Below are 17,011 nucleotides of genomic sequence, written 5' to 3'. Positions count from 1 at the left end.
AAATATGTGTTGTAAATCCTAACCTCTATGCCTGTGGTTATAATCCCATTTGGGAGTGGTTTGTCTTTGTTACGTTAATGATATAAGGTTAGTATAGGGTATGTCTTAAATCAGTTTCTTTTGAGATGTGAAAGAAATTAAACAAGAAAGAATAGAAGCAGAGATGGAGGGGAAAGAGCTACCAAGCCACATGACGATCACCCAGGAGCAGAAGCTCAGGAGAGACAAGAACCTTCCTACAGAGCTGACAGAGAGAGAAAGCCTAGAGTTGGCACCCTGAATTCAGGCTTCTGGCCTCCTGAATGGAAACCCTGGTGGCACAGTGGTTAAGAGGTATGGCTGCTAACCAAAAGGTCGGCAGTTTGAATCCACCAGGCACTCCTTGGAAACACTATGGGGCAGTTCTGCTCTGTCCTGTAGGGTCACTTTATCTTCTAGCTTCCTGAACTGTGAGAAAATAAATTTGTGTTTTTTAAAACTACCCACTTGTGGTATTTCTGTTTTAGCAGCACTAGATAACTAAGATACCCATGATCACAAAGATTTTTTCCCCTGTGTTTTCTTCTAGGAGTTTTAAAGTTTGGGGTTTTACATTTAGGTCTGTCTTGGATTGAAGTGTGTCCCCCAAAAGTATATATATCAGTTTGGCTAGGTCATGATTCCCAGTATTGTATGATTGTCTTCCATTTTGTCATCTGATGTGATTTCCTATCGCTATGATGTAATGAGATGGATTAGTGGCAGTTATACAAGATTTTTTTTTATATATATACAAGATTAGGTAGTGTCTTAAGCCAATCTCTTTTGAAATATACAAGATAAAAGAGAGCAGAGAGACATGGGGACCTCCTACCACCACGAAAGCAGTGCTGGGAGCAGAACATGTCCTATGAACCTGAAGTTCCTGTGCTGAAATGCTCCCAGACTAAGGGAAGACAAATGACTAGGACCTTCCTCCAGAGCTGACAGAGAGAAAAAGCTTCCCCTTGCAGCCAGTGCCCTGAATTCAGACTTCTAGCCTACTGGACTGTGAGAGAATCAACTTCTGTTTGTGAAAGCCATCCACTTGTGGTATTTCTGTTAGAGCAGCAGTAGATGACCAAGACGAGGTCTGTATTCTGTTTTGAGTCACTTTTTGTACATGAGTGTAAGGTAAGCACCAAGTTTACTTTTTCACATATGTATATCTAATTGTCCCAGTGTCCTTTCCTGAAAAGACTCTCTTTTCCACTGAATTGCCTCTGTGGCTTTGAAACTTTGTTGAAAATTGGTTGTCCGTATATGTGGAGCTATTTCTGGATTCTGTTTTTCCCCTTGATCTGTTTGTCTATCTTGATGCCAGTACCATACTGTTTTGAACGCTGTAGCTTTATAAAAACTCTTGAAACCTGGTAGTGTTAGTCCTCCAACTTTGTTCTTTCTCAAAGTTGTTTTGTCTGTTGGAAGACCTTTGCATTTCCACCCGAATTTCAGAATCTCCTGGTCAGTTTCTAAAAAAAAAAAGAAATCTGGAATTTTTATTGGTATTGCATTGAATCTAGGCCAATTTAGGGCAGTAGTTACTTTAATAAAAAACAGAAAAAAAAAAACCTTTATTGGAGTATATTTTACATATCGAAATTTACCTATTTTAAGTGTGTAATTCAGTGCTTTGTAGTAGTCTCACAGAGTGGTGCAGCCGTCACCATGATTGAGTTTTAAAACATTTTTATTCCTCCAATAAGTTCTGTCATGCACATTTACGGTGCATCCATTTCCTATCCTTAGTGTCAGGATATCACTAATCTACTTTCTGTCTGTATAAAATTCTCTTTTCTGGACATTTCATATAAATGGAATCATACAAGCTGTGCCCTTTTGCCATTACTATCACCAGGCATGACATTTTTGAGGTTCATCCGTGCGGTAGTGTGTGTTAGTAGTTTCTTCCGTTTTTATGGTTGAATAATATTCGGTTATATAAATATACCACATTGTCTATCCATTCATCAGGTGATCGATATCTAGATTAGTTCTAGTTTTTGGTATTCTGAATAATGTTGCTGTGAACATTTGCATGCAGGTCTTTTTATGGACATACGTTTTCATTTCTTTTGGACCTAGGAGTGGAATCGCTGGGTCATATATGGTAGTTTTATGTTTAACTCTTTAAGAAACTGTAGGAGAAGCTGTCTTAGTCATCTAAGTGCTGTTGTAACAGAAATACCAAAAGTGGATAGCTTTAACAAAGAGAAATTTATTCTCTCACAGTTTAGTACCCTACAAGTCCAAATTCAGGGCTTCAGCTCCAGGGGAAGGCTTTCTCTGTCTGCTCCAGAGGAAGGTCCATGTCATCGATCTTCCCTTGGTCTGGGAGCATCTCAGCGCAGGAACCTCAGGTCCAAAGTACTCAATCTGCTCCATGCCGCTTTCTTGGTGGTGTGAGGTCCCCAACTCTCTGCTTGTTTCCGTTTCGTTTTATCTCTTGTAAGATAAAAAGGTGGTACAGGCCACACCCCAGAGAAACTCGCTTTACATTGGATCAGGAATGTGACATGGTAAGGTTTTTACAATCACTGTAATCCTCTTTAACATAAAATTACAATCAAAATGGAGGACAACCACAGAATACTGAGAATCATGGCCTAACCAAGTGGATACACATACTTTTTGGGGGACATGATTCAATCCATGACAGAAGCTAATACGCCTACCCATCAAAATAAAAAAGAAGAAAAACATATTCAGTAACCTCAAAATCAACAGTAACAAAAGAAATGAAAAGAAAATTCGTAAACAAAAAGAACTCAGCACATAAAATTAAGTGGAACTAAGAAACCATCAATATCACCAAAAACAAAAAGAAAGTACAACAAAATGACAGCAGTAAAATCATACCTGTCAGTAATTATGCTGAATGTTAATGGTTAAAATGTACCAGTGAAGAGACTGAGAGTGGTGGAATGGGTAAAAAAAAAAAAAAACCAATCCATTTATATGCTGTCTACAAGAGATATACCTTAGACACAAAGATATAAACAAACTAAAACTCAAAGGATGACAAAAATGTATCAAGTAAACAATAACCAAAAAAGACCAGGAGTGGCAATATTAATCTCTGATAAAATAGACTTTAAAGCAAAATCTAGTGTGAAGGATAAGGAGGGACAATAACTAAAGGGTCTCTATACCAGGAGGACAAAACCGTAAGACATATATACACACCCAGTGACAGGGATCCAAAATACATAAAACAAACTCTAACAGCATTGAAAAGAGAAATAAAAGTTCCACAGTAATCACAGGAGACTTCAATACACTACTTTTACGGTGAAGAACAGAGTATCTTGAAAGAAACTCCATAAAGATACAGAAGATCTAAATACCACAATTAACCACCTCGACCCTGTAGACATATACAGAACATTCCACTCCACAGCCCCAAAGTATACATTCTTTTCCAACGCATATGGAACATTCTCCAAAATAGACCACGTTTTAGGTTTCAAAGCAGGCCTTAAAAAATCGAAATAATACAAAGCATCTTCTCTGATTGCAACATCTTAAAAGGAATGTTGTTGTTAGGTGCCATAGAGTCAATACTGACTGATAGCGACCCTGTGTACAACAGAATGAAACACTGCCTAGTCCTGCACCATCCTCATGACCGTTGTTATGCTTGAGCCCATTGTTTTAGCCATTGTGTCAAACCATCTCATTGAGGGTCTTCCTCTTTTTTGCTGACCCTCCACTTTAACAAGCATGATGTCCTTCTCCAGGGACTGGTCCTTCTTGATAACATGTCCAAAGTATGTGAGACGAAGTCTCATCATCCTCCCTTCTAAGGAACATTCAGGCTGTACTTCTTCCAAGACAGATTTATTCATTCTTTCGGCAGTCTGTGGTATGTTCAGTATACCAGCACCACAACTCAAAGGCATCAATTCTTCTTCAGTCTTCCCTAGTCATTGTCCTGCTTTTGCATGCATATGAGGTAATTGAAAACATCATGGCTTGGGTCAGCTGTCTCTTAGTCCCCAAAGTGACATCTTTTCTTTTTTACACCTTAAAGAGCTCTTCACAACGCATTTGCTGATTGTGATACGTCGTCTGATTTCTTAACTGCTGCTTCCATGGGTGTTAATTGTGGATCCAAGTAAAAGGAAATCCTTGATGACCTCAATCTTTTCTCTGTTTATCATAATGTTGCTTATTGGTCCAGTTGTGAGGATTTTTGTTTTCTTTATGTTGAGATGTAATCCATACTGAAGGCTGTAGTCTTTGATCTTCATCAGTAAGTGCTTCAAGTCCTCTTCATTTTCAGCAAGCAAAGTTGTGTCATCTGCATAACGCAGGTTGTTGATGAGCCTTCGTCCGATACTGATGCCATATTCTTCTTCATATTGTCTAGCTTCTTGGATTATATGCTCAGCATACAGATTGAATAAGCATGGTGAAAGGATACAACCCTGACTTTAAATCATGTGTTATACCCTTGTTCTGTTTGAATGACTGCCTCTTGATCTATGTATAGGTTCCTCATGAGCACAATTAAATGTTCTGGAATTCCCATTCTTCACGATGTTATCCATAATTTGTTATGATCCACACAATTGAATGCCTTCGTGTAGTCAAACACAGGTAAACATCTTTCTGGTATTTTCTCTTTTCAGCCAGGATCCATCTTAACATCAGGAACGATATCTCTGGTTCCACGTCATCTTCTGAACCTCTCTTGAATTTCTGGCAGTTCCCTGTTGATGTACTGCTGCAACCACTTTTGAATGATCTTCAGCAAAAATTTTTTTTTAAATAATTTTTATTGTGCTTCAAGTGAAAGTTTACAAATCAAGTCAGTCTGTCACATATAAGCTTATATACACCTTACTACACGCTCCCACTTAATCTCCCCCTAATGAGCCAGCCTGCTCCCTCCCTCCAGTCTCTCCTTTCGTGACTGTTTTGCCAGTTTCTAACCCTCTCTACCTTCCCATCTCCACTCCAGACAGGAGATGCAAACACAGTCTCAAGTGTCCACCTGATACAAGTAGCTCACTCTTCATCAGCATCTCTCTCCAACCCACTGTCCAGTCCCTTCCATGTCTGATGAGTTGTCTTCGGGAATGGTTCCTGTCCTGGGCCAACAGAAGGTCTGGGGACCATGACTGCCAGGATTCTTCTAGTCTCAGTCAGACCATTAAGTCTGGTCTTTTTATGAGAATTTGGGGTCTGCATCCCACTGATCTCCTGCTCCCTCAGGGGTTCTCTGTTGTGCTCCCTGTCAGGGCAGTCATTGCTTGTGGCCGGGCACCATCTAGTTCTTCTGGTCTCAGGATGATGTAAGTCTCTGGTTCATGTGGCCCTTTCTGTCTCTTGGACTCATAGTTATCGTGTGACCTTGGTGTTCTTCATTCTCCTTTGCTCCAGGTGGGTTGAGACCAATTGATGCGTCTTAGATGGCCGCTTGTTAGCATTTAAGACCCAAGATACCACACTTCAAAGTGAGATGCAGAATGTTGTCATAATAGAATTTATTTTGCCAATTGACTTAGAAGTTCCCTTAAATGATTCTATTATGAAAGCATTCTGCCTCCCACTTTGAAATGTGGCATCCGGGGTCTTAAATGCTAACAAGCGGCCATCTAAGACGCATCAATTGGTCTCAACCCACCTGGAGCAAAGGAGAATGAAGAACACCAAGGTCACACGATAACTATGAGCCCAAGAGACAGAAAGGGCCACATGAACCAGAGACTTAACATCATCCTGAGACCAGAAGAACTAGATGGTGCCCAGCCACAAGCAATGACTGCCCTGACAGGGAGCACAACAGAGAACCCCTGAGGGAGCAGGAGATCAGTGGGATGCAGACCCCAAATTCTCATAAAAGGACCCGGCTTAATGGTCTGACTGAGACTAGAAGAATCCTGGCGGTCATGGTCCCCAGACCTTCTGTTGGCCCAGGACAGGAACCATTCCCGAAGACAACTCATCAGACATGGAAGGGACTGGACAGTGGGTTGGAGAGAGATGCTGATGAAGAGTGAGCTACTTGTATCAGGTGGACACTTGAGACTGTGTTTGCATCTCCTGTCTGGAGTGGAGATAGGGTAGAGAGGGTTAGAAACTGGCAAAATCGTCACGAAAGGAGAGACTGGAAGGGCTGACTCATTAGGGGGAGAATAAGTGGGAGTATGGAGTAAGGCGTATATAAGCTTGTATGTGACAGACTGACTTGATTTGTAAACGTTCACTTAAAGCTCAATAAAAATTATTTTTTAAAAAAAAGGAAGTCCCCTTAAGCCATAGTCCCCAAACCCCCGCCCTTGCTCCGCTGACCTTCGAAGCATTCAGTTTATCCTGGAAACTTCTTTGCTTCTGGTCCAGTCCAGTTGATTCAGCAAAATTTTGCATGTGTGTGATATTAATGATATTGTTCCATAATTTCCTCATTCAGTTGCATCACCTTTCTTTGCAGTAGGCATAAATATGAATCTCTTCCAGTTGGTTGGCCAGGTAGCTGTCTTCCAAATTTCTTGGCATAGATGGAGTACTTCCAGTGCTACATCCTTTTGTTGAAACATCTGCCTTAAATGCCTTGAATGTAGGTATTACCCAGTCCTTCTTATTAGTAGCTTCAACTACTACTTACATATCTTTGAAACAAACTAAAAACCAAACCCATTGCCATCAATTTGATTTTGACTCATAGCGACCCTATGGGGACAGAGTAGAACTGCTCCGCAGGGTTTCCAAGGAGCAGCTGGTGGATTCAAACTGCTGACCTTTTGGTTAGTAGCCAAGCTGTTAACCACTGTGCTGACAGGGCTCCATATATCTTTCATCAAATATAAATATAAAAACTCTAGTTAATATCTCTGCCGTGTGCCCAAATTCCGTATTTCCAACTGCCTATTAGACATCATTAGTTAGTTGACTATAGATTCCTCAGACTCAAAAAATCCATACAAATTCATCATCATTTTCCTCAGAGCTGCTTTTCTGTGTGTATATATCTATTAATGATATCACTTTCCATTCATTCATTCATTCATTCCTTATGCTAGAAACTTCTTAGTCATTCTTCTCCCATTTGTCTACTTTGCTACCCAAATTTCTAAGTCCTATTAATTATTTATTTAAAGTATTTCTTAATTCTGGCCACTGGTATTCATTCTTCCACTGCCCTCGTTTTGTTCTTTAGGTATCAACTGAACTGTTTTGTTAGCTTTGTAACTATTTTCTGATTCCAAACTCATGCATTTCTATGCCATTGCCTGTATGGAAAGCTATATGAGTCAGCTTTCCAAAACACAGATCAGTTCTTCTCCCTTATTTAAAAATCTTTAATGGCTCTTCATCACTTTAGGATAAATTTCAAACTAGTATATCACACAAAATCCTGTTTCGATCAGACTGCTCTGTTCAAACCACATCACACTATCACTATTTTTTTTCAAATATACTGAACTCCATACCTCCCAAATCTTTCAATATTCACACGTGTATTACTCATTGTATGCAATATGTTATTCATGATATGGCTCCAGTATGGCTCCATCTCATCTGAAAATTCCTCACGGGACTGCCCTAGATTAGATGAGGTGGATTTGGGCTGTATCTTGTCAAGAACAGGAGGAAGAACATTTTGGTAAAATGACCATCTTAGCTTATATAGCACTTTTATGAGGATTTATTAGAGGAGGAGACAGAATATAAAACTCAGGTCAATCGATTTTACTCTGTGAATTTTACAAAGCTTTTTCTAAAATTTATACAGTAAGGCGCAAAGGGCCTAGAATAGCCCAAACAACTTTGAAAAAGAGGGATAAAGTGGAAAGAACTCACTCTACCCAATTTTAAGACTTTCTATATAGCAGTGGAGCCCTGGTGGCGCAGTGGTTAAGAGCTCAGCTGCTAACCAGAAGGTTGGCAGTTGGAATCCACCAGCCACTCCTTGGAAACTCTATGGGACAGTTGTACTGTCAAGTCACTAGAAGTTGGCATTGTCTCAACAGCAATGGGCTTGGTTAATTTTTTTTTTTTTTTTTTTGGTTTATATAGCAGTAGTAACAGTGTGATATTGGCAGCGGGATAAACACATAGATGAATGAACGGAACAGAATAGAGACCCCAGAAAGCTGACTCACACAAATATGCCTCCGTAGTTTTAGACAAAGATAGAAAAGTAATTCAGTGGAGGAGGGACGGTCTTTTCAACAAATGGTGCCTAGAACAACTGCACATCCTTGGGCAAAAAAAATCAACCTTGACTAAAGTTCAGACCTTATACAAAAATTACTGTATATTTATGCAGATGGCACATGCCTTCTACATTTGTTTGCTAACTGGCCTTCCTTCTGTGAGGTATTTTTGTAATGGGGGGAGGGCTTGGTTGGCAAACAAACATAGAAGGTGTGCGTTATTTGCGTAAAAACACGGTAATTCAAAATGGATCATAGACTTATATGTGAAATGTAAGACTGTAAAACTTAGAAAAATGAGGGGAAAATCTTCAGAACCCAAGGCTGGGAAAGAGTTCTTAGACATAACACCAAAAGCACAATCCATAAAAGAAAAAATTAATAAGCTGGACTTATTAAAAGTAAGAACTTGCTCTATGAAGGACCCTGTTTACAGGATGAACAGCAGGCTACCAACTGGGAGAAAATAATTTGCAAACCACATACTTAACAAAGGACCTAGATCTAGAATATATTAAAGAAACCAAAGCAAGCTCACTGCAGTCAAGTCGATTCCGACTCACAGCGACCCTATAGGACAGAGTAGAACTGCCCCACAGGGGTTCCAAGGAGTGCCTGGTGGATTTGAACTGCTGAACTTTTGGTTAGCAGTCGGACTCAACCAGTACAGCACCAGGGTTTCCAGAATATATAAAGAACATGTAAAACTCACCAGTGGGGTGGGGGATGGGGCACCCAATCCAATTAGAAAATGGGCTAAAGACATGAACAAGCATTTCAACACACAGAATGTGCAGATATCATATAAGCACATGAAAAGATGTTTAACATCATTGGCCGTTAGGGAAATGGAAATTAAAACCACAATAAACTATCACTACTCACCTATCAGAATGACTAAAATGAAAAATGGTGATAATACTAAATGCTAGCAAGGATATGGAGAAACTCAATCTCTCATACGTTGCTGATGGGAATGTAAAATGGACAGCCACTCTGAAAAATAGTTTGGCAGTTTCTTACAAAATTAAACATACTATATGACCCAGCAATCACGCTCTTGGGCGTTTATCCCAGAGGCTTGAAAATTTATGTTCACATATAAACCTATACATGATTGTTCATAGCAGCTTTATTGTAATAGCCTGAAACTGGAAGTAACTCAGATGTTCTTCAGTGGGCAAATGATTAAACAACATTCCATGGAATATTACTCGGTAATAAAAAGGATCAAACAACATCTTGAATGGATCTCAAGGGCATTATGCAGAGCGAAAAGAGCTAGCCTCAAAAGATTATATAATGTTTGCTTCCATGTATGTAATATTCTCAAAATAACAGAATTAAAGAGATGCAGAACAAATTAGAGGTTGTCAGAGGATAGGGACAGGTGGGGAAGGTGTGGTGGTACAACTGTGAAGGATTTCCTTGGTGGCAGTAGAAATAGTTCTGTGTCTTTATAGTGCTGGTGGCTGTACAAATCTATACAAGGGATAAAATTGCCTAAAACATACCCGTACATGCAAATGAGTGTACATAAAAGCTGGTGAGATCTGAATAAAGCCTGTCGTTTGTATAACAGATTGTCCCAATGTCAGTTTCTTGGTTTTGTTACTATACAGTAGCTATGGAAGATGTTACCATTGGGGGAAGCTGGATGAAGGATACACAAGACTCTACTATTTTTGCAGCTTCCTGTGAATCTATGATTTTTTTCCAAAATAAAACATTTTTTTATAGTAATGTATCTTAATTATAGAAAATACAACTAGGCAAGTAAGAAGAAAATTTGAATTTTTCATATTCACATGTTAAAAATCAAAACTCAAACTAAAACATAAGGTTTATTCTGAGCAGTTATTCTGTATGCATATAGGAAGACCACTCTGATTCCAGAAAAAGCAGATGGCTGGAAGAAGCTAGGTACAATGAGGCTTATAAAGAGAAGAGGAGGGAAAAAATAGAGAAGATCAACTATTGGCTAATCTTAACATGACAGATTGAACCCTGCCCTCCCCCTTTCACTGAGATCAGATGATATCAGGTCACAGAGTGACCCAGCCATAACTTTTTTTTTAATACTGTTTCTCAAGATCTTATAATAGTGGTCTTATACAGCCATAACTTTTGAAATTCAAATTTAGTAAGCCTGGCTTCCCATAGGAAAGAAAAGATTAGCAACTTTGGGTGAAAGAAGAGCTGGTGGCAGGATTAATTTTGGTCAGGAATGTTTTTTCAGTCAATATTTGGTTTCATGGGTAAGAAAACTCCAGAATCAAAGTAAGAAGCTTGTTACTAGTTTTTCTCTTTGACACATACTATCTAAAGATAATTATTAATAATATTTTGATGTATATTTTTTATAGGTCTTGTTTTTGTTTTTTTTTGTGGGTATTTTACCTAATAGGATTGTGTTTTGTATCCTGAAAGCAGATGTTTTATTGTTTTTGCCTGTTAGTGTTCTGATATTATGGAAACATAGTTCATTTTATAATTATGTATTCATTTAAATTAAGTTCTTTGCTTCTAATTTCTTTCTTTTTCTGTCCTCTAGTTGATGACAGTGCAATTCTGGATTGCCAGTTCAGTGAATTTTATCATACTCCTCCACCTGGTTTTGAAAAAATATTATTTGAACAGCAGATCTTCTGAATGTATTTGTTTTTTGAAACTTGTATTCTTCACTGTTTAAAGTGTTTACCGTTTAATAAAGCTTTACCTGAGCTACAGATGAAAATATATTCTTAAAAATATGCTTGTTAATGTCTACTGTACCAATATATTCAGTATACCACAAGGAAGTTGTGATTTAAAATACTTGTGTTTTGAGATAGGAAAATCAGCATTTGGGGCAGTTTATTTAATTCTTATTTAAATAAATTTAACATTATGGGTTTAATTAACAGTATTAAATGGAAATAGAGAGAGAAAGGTGTAAAAGGGAATCTTAGAGATGTAGAGTTGAGTGGGTTTTTTGTTTGTTTGCCTTTCTGAAGCTTAGACCTCACAACTGTGTTGAGTCTATAGTCCAGTAATCCTGTGTGTCTGTGTCCTGTTTTACATACAATATAACAGAGTGAAAGAAATTATATTGTTAGCAGCTTCATTTTTTGGCAGTCTATTTACTATAAAATGTACCACTTTTCTTAAAATTCAAATTGCGTATTTTGTTTGTATGATGTCATTGTTTTAATTTGCTCTGTGAAAGAAATAATGTGTCTTAGAAACTGTCAGAGCACTTTGTTGAGGATCATCGCGCTCTATAGGTGCCGATTGGTGAGCAGTGTAATGTACACTGGCAGACAGGACAGTATGATGGAGCTCGAAGCTTAAATTTAAATGACATTATTCTTTTATGGACTATTTTACTTAAATGTGTGTTTTTCTGTAATGAATAATAAAATAGTAATTAATCAGTCTGTTAAACACATGGCCATCCTGTTTTCTTAGTTACACAGTAAATCCACTTCACCTTTGGTTATTTCAGAAACTCAGAGAGAAGTGAATCCTCTCCATGGCCCTGAACCTTCGCCCAGTTCTGTGTAAGAATCACTGTCTTTGTTAACACTCTGCTAACCTGAGGTGAGCACTGTCCACATCTTGAGGTAGTCTCTCATTTCAAATAAGCATGCCACGGAGGCATGAGTGTCACTCCTTTATCAATAAGGAGCAGTATGGTGTGCTAGAAAAACATGGGTGTTAGAGGGTGCTCTGAACTGTAGTTTTGCTGCCTAACCGCATCGTCTTCTTAGGCAAGTTCCTCAGTCCCTGTCCCTGTGAGACCCAGATTCCTTATTTAAAAAGGGGTAACCATATTTAACTTGGTAGGATTCTGTAACTAGTTAATAAATAATGTATGTAAAACACCTTAATCACCATTAGGAAAAAAAAAAACATTGCCTTGGAGACTATTCAAACTTATAGTAATCCTATAGGACAGAGTACAACTGCCCCATAGGATTTCCAAGGAGCAACTGGCGGATTCAAACTGCCAACCTTTTGGTTAGCAGCCAAGCTCTTACCCACTGGCCACCAGGGCTCCTTAATCATCATAGGCACTTAATAAATGTAGCTTCCTTGTCGACTGTAAAGCAGTGGTTTTCATAGTTGGTCCTCAGACCTGCAGCATCAGGATCACGTAAGGACTTACTAGAAATGGAAGTTCTCAGGCCCCACAGAGACCTACTGAATCAGAAATTCCTGGGGTTAGGCCCCAGCAGCCTGTGTTTGTTTGCTTTTTCCCTGGTGGGTATGAAGTGGTATGTTATAGTTAAAGTTTCCCTTTGCATTTCTCTAATGACTAAAATGTTGAGTACCGTTTCATGTACTTGTTAGCCATTTATATATCTTCTTTCAAAAAGTGTCTCTTCAAGTTTGTGCCCATTTTAATTGAATTGTTTGTCTTTTATTGATTCATAGGTATTGTTTATATTCTGGATAAAAGTTTTTGTCATATATACATATATTACTAATGTTTTCTCAGTCTGTGGCTTGCCTTTTTTATTTTTTCTGTTTGCTTATTATTCTTATTATGCTTTGGGTGAGAGCAGTAACCTGTCTTTTAACACGCCCTTCAGATGATTCTCATGCACACTAAAGCCTGAGAACCACTGCTCAACAAGGACAGAATTTTTTACCTAATTATAGCCCAGTATAACTTTTCTAAGGATGTAACACAGGCTATTTTTAACCCAAAGGGTAGAGAATCCAGCACAATGTTTATTTACTGTTTATTTGGTAGGCAAAAAAAGTGGTAATGTGCTTTGAAAACAGAGGTATACTTGAGTAATATATTTATTTACATAAATCCCACATTTTCCTCTGAAGATGTATGGAGTTGAACTAGCTGTGTATTGCAGTAAAGCCTGCAAAAGCCAGAACTTGTGTAAGGCAGAACCCTGTCAGAGAAGAAAACTCAAGGAAAAACAAGGTAATCCTATCGATCTGCAGCTCTCAACGGTTTCACTGTATTTGTGCATTTTATCTGATTTTATGTCATAGTAATTTTAATTCATAAAGAACATGCTTAGGAAAGTGAATTAAAATAACTTCTGTTTGCTGTCTTCATAATATTATCTACCTGTTTATTATTTTTTAAAGCCAGCCTTTTCTTAAAATCCTCATCGTCCATTCCTCAAGACTGTCTTTTCTGCTTCTAATAATCAGAATAGACCTAGTACTAAAAATGATACATGAGTTAAGTCCATGGCAACAATTTGATGAAGTCTAGATTTTTTTAACCTGTAAGTATTTAATCCTCTTGTGAAAATTACAGTGACTGGTCCTCCTCCTCAAAACCCATTACCCCAGTCTAATCATGAGAAAAACATCACACAAATTCCACTACAAAATTCCTATAAAACATTTGACTAGTACTCCTCAAAACTGCCAATTCAGCAAAAGCAAGGAAAGTCTGAGGAACTTTCACAGCCAAAAGGAGGTTGAGGAGACATGACAAGTAGACATAATTTTGGTGTCCTGGCTGCTGAAACAGAAAAAGACGTTAGGTAAAATCTAAAGAAATCTGAATAAACTATGGACTTGAGTTAATCACGGGGTTCCTGGGTGCTGCAAATGCCTAAGCGCTTGGCTATGAACCAGAAGATTGGCAGTTCAAGTCCATCCCAGAGGTGCCTTGGAAGAAAGTCGTGGCGGCCTGCTTCTGAAAAATCAGTCATTGAAAACCCTGTAGAGCACAGTTCTAGTCTAAAACACATGGGGTCGCCATGAGTTGGAGTCAGCTTTGACAATAATTGGTTTGATTTTGGTTTAGTTAACATCAGTATTGGTGCATTAACTGCAACAAACGTACCATGCTAATGTAAGGTGCTATCATAGAGGAAACTAAGTGTGGTGGTATATGTGAACTCTGTGTACTGTGTTTCCAATTTTTCTGTAAATCTAAAATTGTTCTAAAAAATAGTCTATTTTAAAAATTACATTGAAGTAGAAGAAATTTAAAAATAAAATCTTCCATCAGGCAAATACAATGATATCAGTACAATATAGACCCACAGCTTAAATATTTGATAATAGTGAAATCCAGCTGTGGATGGGCACAGAATGTTCTTACATGTTATCACACAAAGACCTGCATTTGCTCCCAGCTAAGACGACTGTCCACTGTCTAGATTCTGTCTGGTGCAAAAATCCGTTTGTCCACACTGCATGCTCAGACTGAAAATCAATCATTTATTTACTGTGCTATCATTTCAGTGATTTAAGAGAGATACGCAATGTTAAATATGTGAAACAATGAAAATTTTATGAATAATCAATTTACAAATTAAAAACCAGCAAACGGGAATTCAGCGCTTAACTGTCTTTGGCTCTTCAGTTAAGATTATTTGAATATGTTTTCAACCTGGATTATAAACAATATTGTAAGTTAGCTTAAGAATGGTATAAAATAAAATTATGATTTGAATTAAGGGTTTTCTAAATCATTAGCAAAAACAAATGCTCACATGTCTTATTATATATTTACTTCTTTTTTAAAATACAGTATTTTTGGTGGCAGTATATACACCCAAACATACAGCCGTTCAGTTTCTACATGAACAGCTCAATAACATTGGTTACATACTTCACAGTGTCACCGTTCTATCGCTACCCATATTGTTTCATCATTGTTAAGTTTAGGCTCTCTGCCCCTTACAGTTCTCGTCCGTACTTTAGATTACCTGTTGTCAGTTTACACTCATGTAGGTAATTCTTTATAAGAGCACCATGCTTGAGGTAATCATTCCTTATTAATTGGCCTACACTGTGATTCAGTTTAATGATGACTTCATGGGATAGTTTCAGTTCAAGGTTTAAAGATTATTTCCAGGCATTAGACTCAAGGGTTCCCCCAGTCTTGATGGATCCAGTAAGTCTTGTTTCCTATATGTTTACTTCTTAATGCCCATCTAGATATGGACCAGTAAAAACATAACTGGAAATGTGAGTGAAATCTTGGACTTGATAAAATAAATCAGTAACTTCTTTTGGGTAATGCAAAGATACTAGATAAGATTATCTAGAGAAGGGACTCTGCAATCAAAACTGTGAAATTTTCTTCTACACGGATATAACCAAGTGTAGTACTTATTAACAGGATATAATCAACTACCACGTAACTTAGTTTGTACTGTCTATGCAACCTGGGGAAACCCTGGTGGCGTAGTGGTTAAGTGCTACGGCTGCTAACCGAGAGGCTGGCAGTTCAAATCCACCAGGTGCTCCTTGGAAACTCTATGGGGCAGTTCTACTCTGTCCTGTAGGGTCGCTATGAGTTGGAATTGTCTCGACGGCAGTGGGTTTGGTTTGGTTTCGTTTATGCAACCTGGAAGAAAGATACTGTTGGGAGCTGGCTGGGATATTCATGTGAATGACCGGAAACACAATAATAGGATCAACTGTTTGCTTCCATTTACTGAATAAGATAGAAGTCTCTCAAGTTACTCTTTTAAAATAAATGAGGCCAAATTATTAAAATATTGGATATGAATGCAGAATAATAATGCAACATAAATAAATTACACACCATCCAAGAGTTCTAAAGAAATTTTAAGGAAAAATAATCAAATTATTGGCAAAAATTTGTCATCTGTAGATATGCAGGAATCATTACCAGTGAATCACTTGTGCCCTGTGTTTCATAAATGCTCAAACAAGATGGTTCCTGCCCTCAAGAAACTCTGCTAATTGTTATTTATACGTAAATATGGTTCTAGGTTATCCAAGATATATTAATAAATGAAAAAAGTTGAACATTTGAGTGTATGATAATATCTACATTTAAAACACTAAAGCCTTAAGAATAGGAAAAAGTATGCATGAGAAATGCCATATTTTTGGAGCAAAATTTTATGTTTATCTGACTTTTTTTTACAATGAACATATACTGTTTTTGGAATTAAAAAATAATTTAAAAAAACGGGGAAAGATCTCAGCAAAATAGGAATGGAAGGAAAATTCCTCAACATAATAAAGGGCATCTATACAAAGCCAACAGCCAACATCATTCTAAATGGAGAGAGCCTGAAAGCATTTCCCTTGAGAACGGGAACCACACAAGGATGCCCTTTATCACTGCTCTTATTCAACATTGTGCTAGAGGTCCTAGCCAGAGCAATTCGGCTAGACAAAGAAATAAAGGGCATCCAGATTGACAAGGAAGAAGTAAAATTATCTCTATTTGCAGAGGACATGATCTTATACACAGAAAACCCTAAGGAATCCTCCAGAAAACTACTGAAACTAATAGAAGAGTTCGGCAGAGTCTCAGGTTACAAGATAAACATACAAAAATCACTTGGATTCCTCTACATCAACAAAAAGAACATCAAAGAGGAAATCACCAAATCAATACCATTCACAGTAGCCCCCAAGAAGATAAAATACTTAGGAATAAATCTTACCAAAGATGTAAAAGACCTATACAAAGAAAACTACAAAGTACTAGTGCAAGCGTAAGTGGAAAAACATACCTTGCTCATGGATAAGAAGACTTAACATAGTACAAATGTCTATCCTACCAAAAGCCATCTATACATACAATGCACTTCTCATCCAAATTCCACTGTCATTTTTTAATGTGATGGAGAAACAAGTCACCAACTTCATATGGAAGGGAAAGAAGCCCCGGGTAAGTAAAGCATTACTAAAAAAGAAGAAAGTGGGAGGCCTCACTCTACCTGATTTCAGAACATATTATACAGCCACAGTAGTCAAAACAGCCTGGTACTGGTACAACAACAGTCACATAGACCAATGGAACAGAATTAAGAACCCAGATATAAATCCATCCACATATGAGCAGCTGATAATTTGACAAAGGCCCA

General features: G+C 37.9%; 1 protein-coding gene across 1 annotated transcript in view; it reads left to right on the top strand.

The window, feature by feature from the left end:
- SPRYD7 (SPRY domain containing 7) overlaps positions 1 to 15,309 on the top strand; it is a 72,168-nt gene extending 56,859 nt beyond the window's left edge. Inside the window, exon 5 of the mRNA XM_003412625.4 lies at positions 10,738 to 15,309. Within this exon, the coding sequence (XP_003412673.1) occupies positions 10,738 to 10,835 (98 nt within the window). The 3' untranslated portion in view covers positions 10,836 to 15,309. The remainder of the gene's footprint in view (positions 1 to 10,737) is intronic.
- Positions 15,310 to 17,011: the final 1,702 nt, after the last annotated feature.

The sequence above is a fragment of the Loxodonta africana genome, chromosome 17, assembly GCF_030014295.1.
Source record: "Loxodonta africana isolate mLoxAfr1 chromosome 17, mLoxAfr1.hap2, whole genome shotgun sequence".
NCBI classification, from domain to species: domain Eukaryota; kingdom Metazoa; phylum Chordata; class Mammalia; order Proboscidea; family Elephantidae; genus Loxodonta; species Loxodonta africana.
This window is presented reverse-complemented; position numbering and strand designations above follow the sequence as displayed.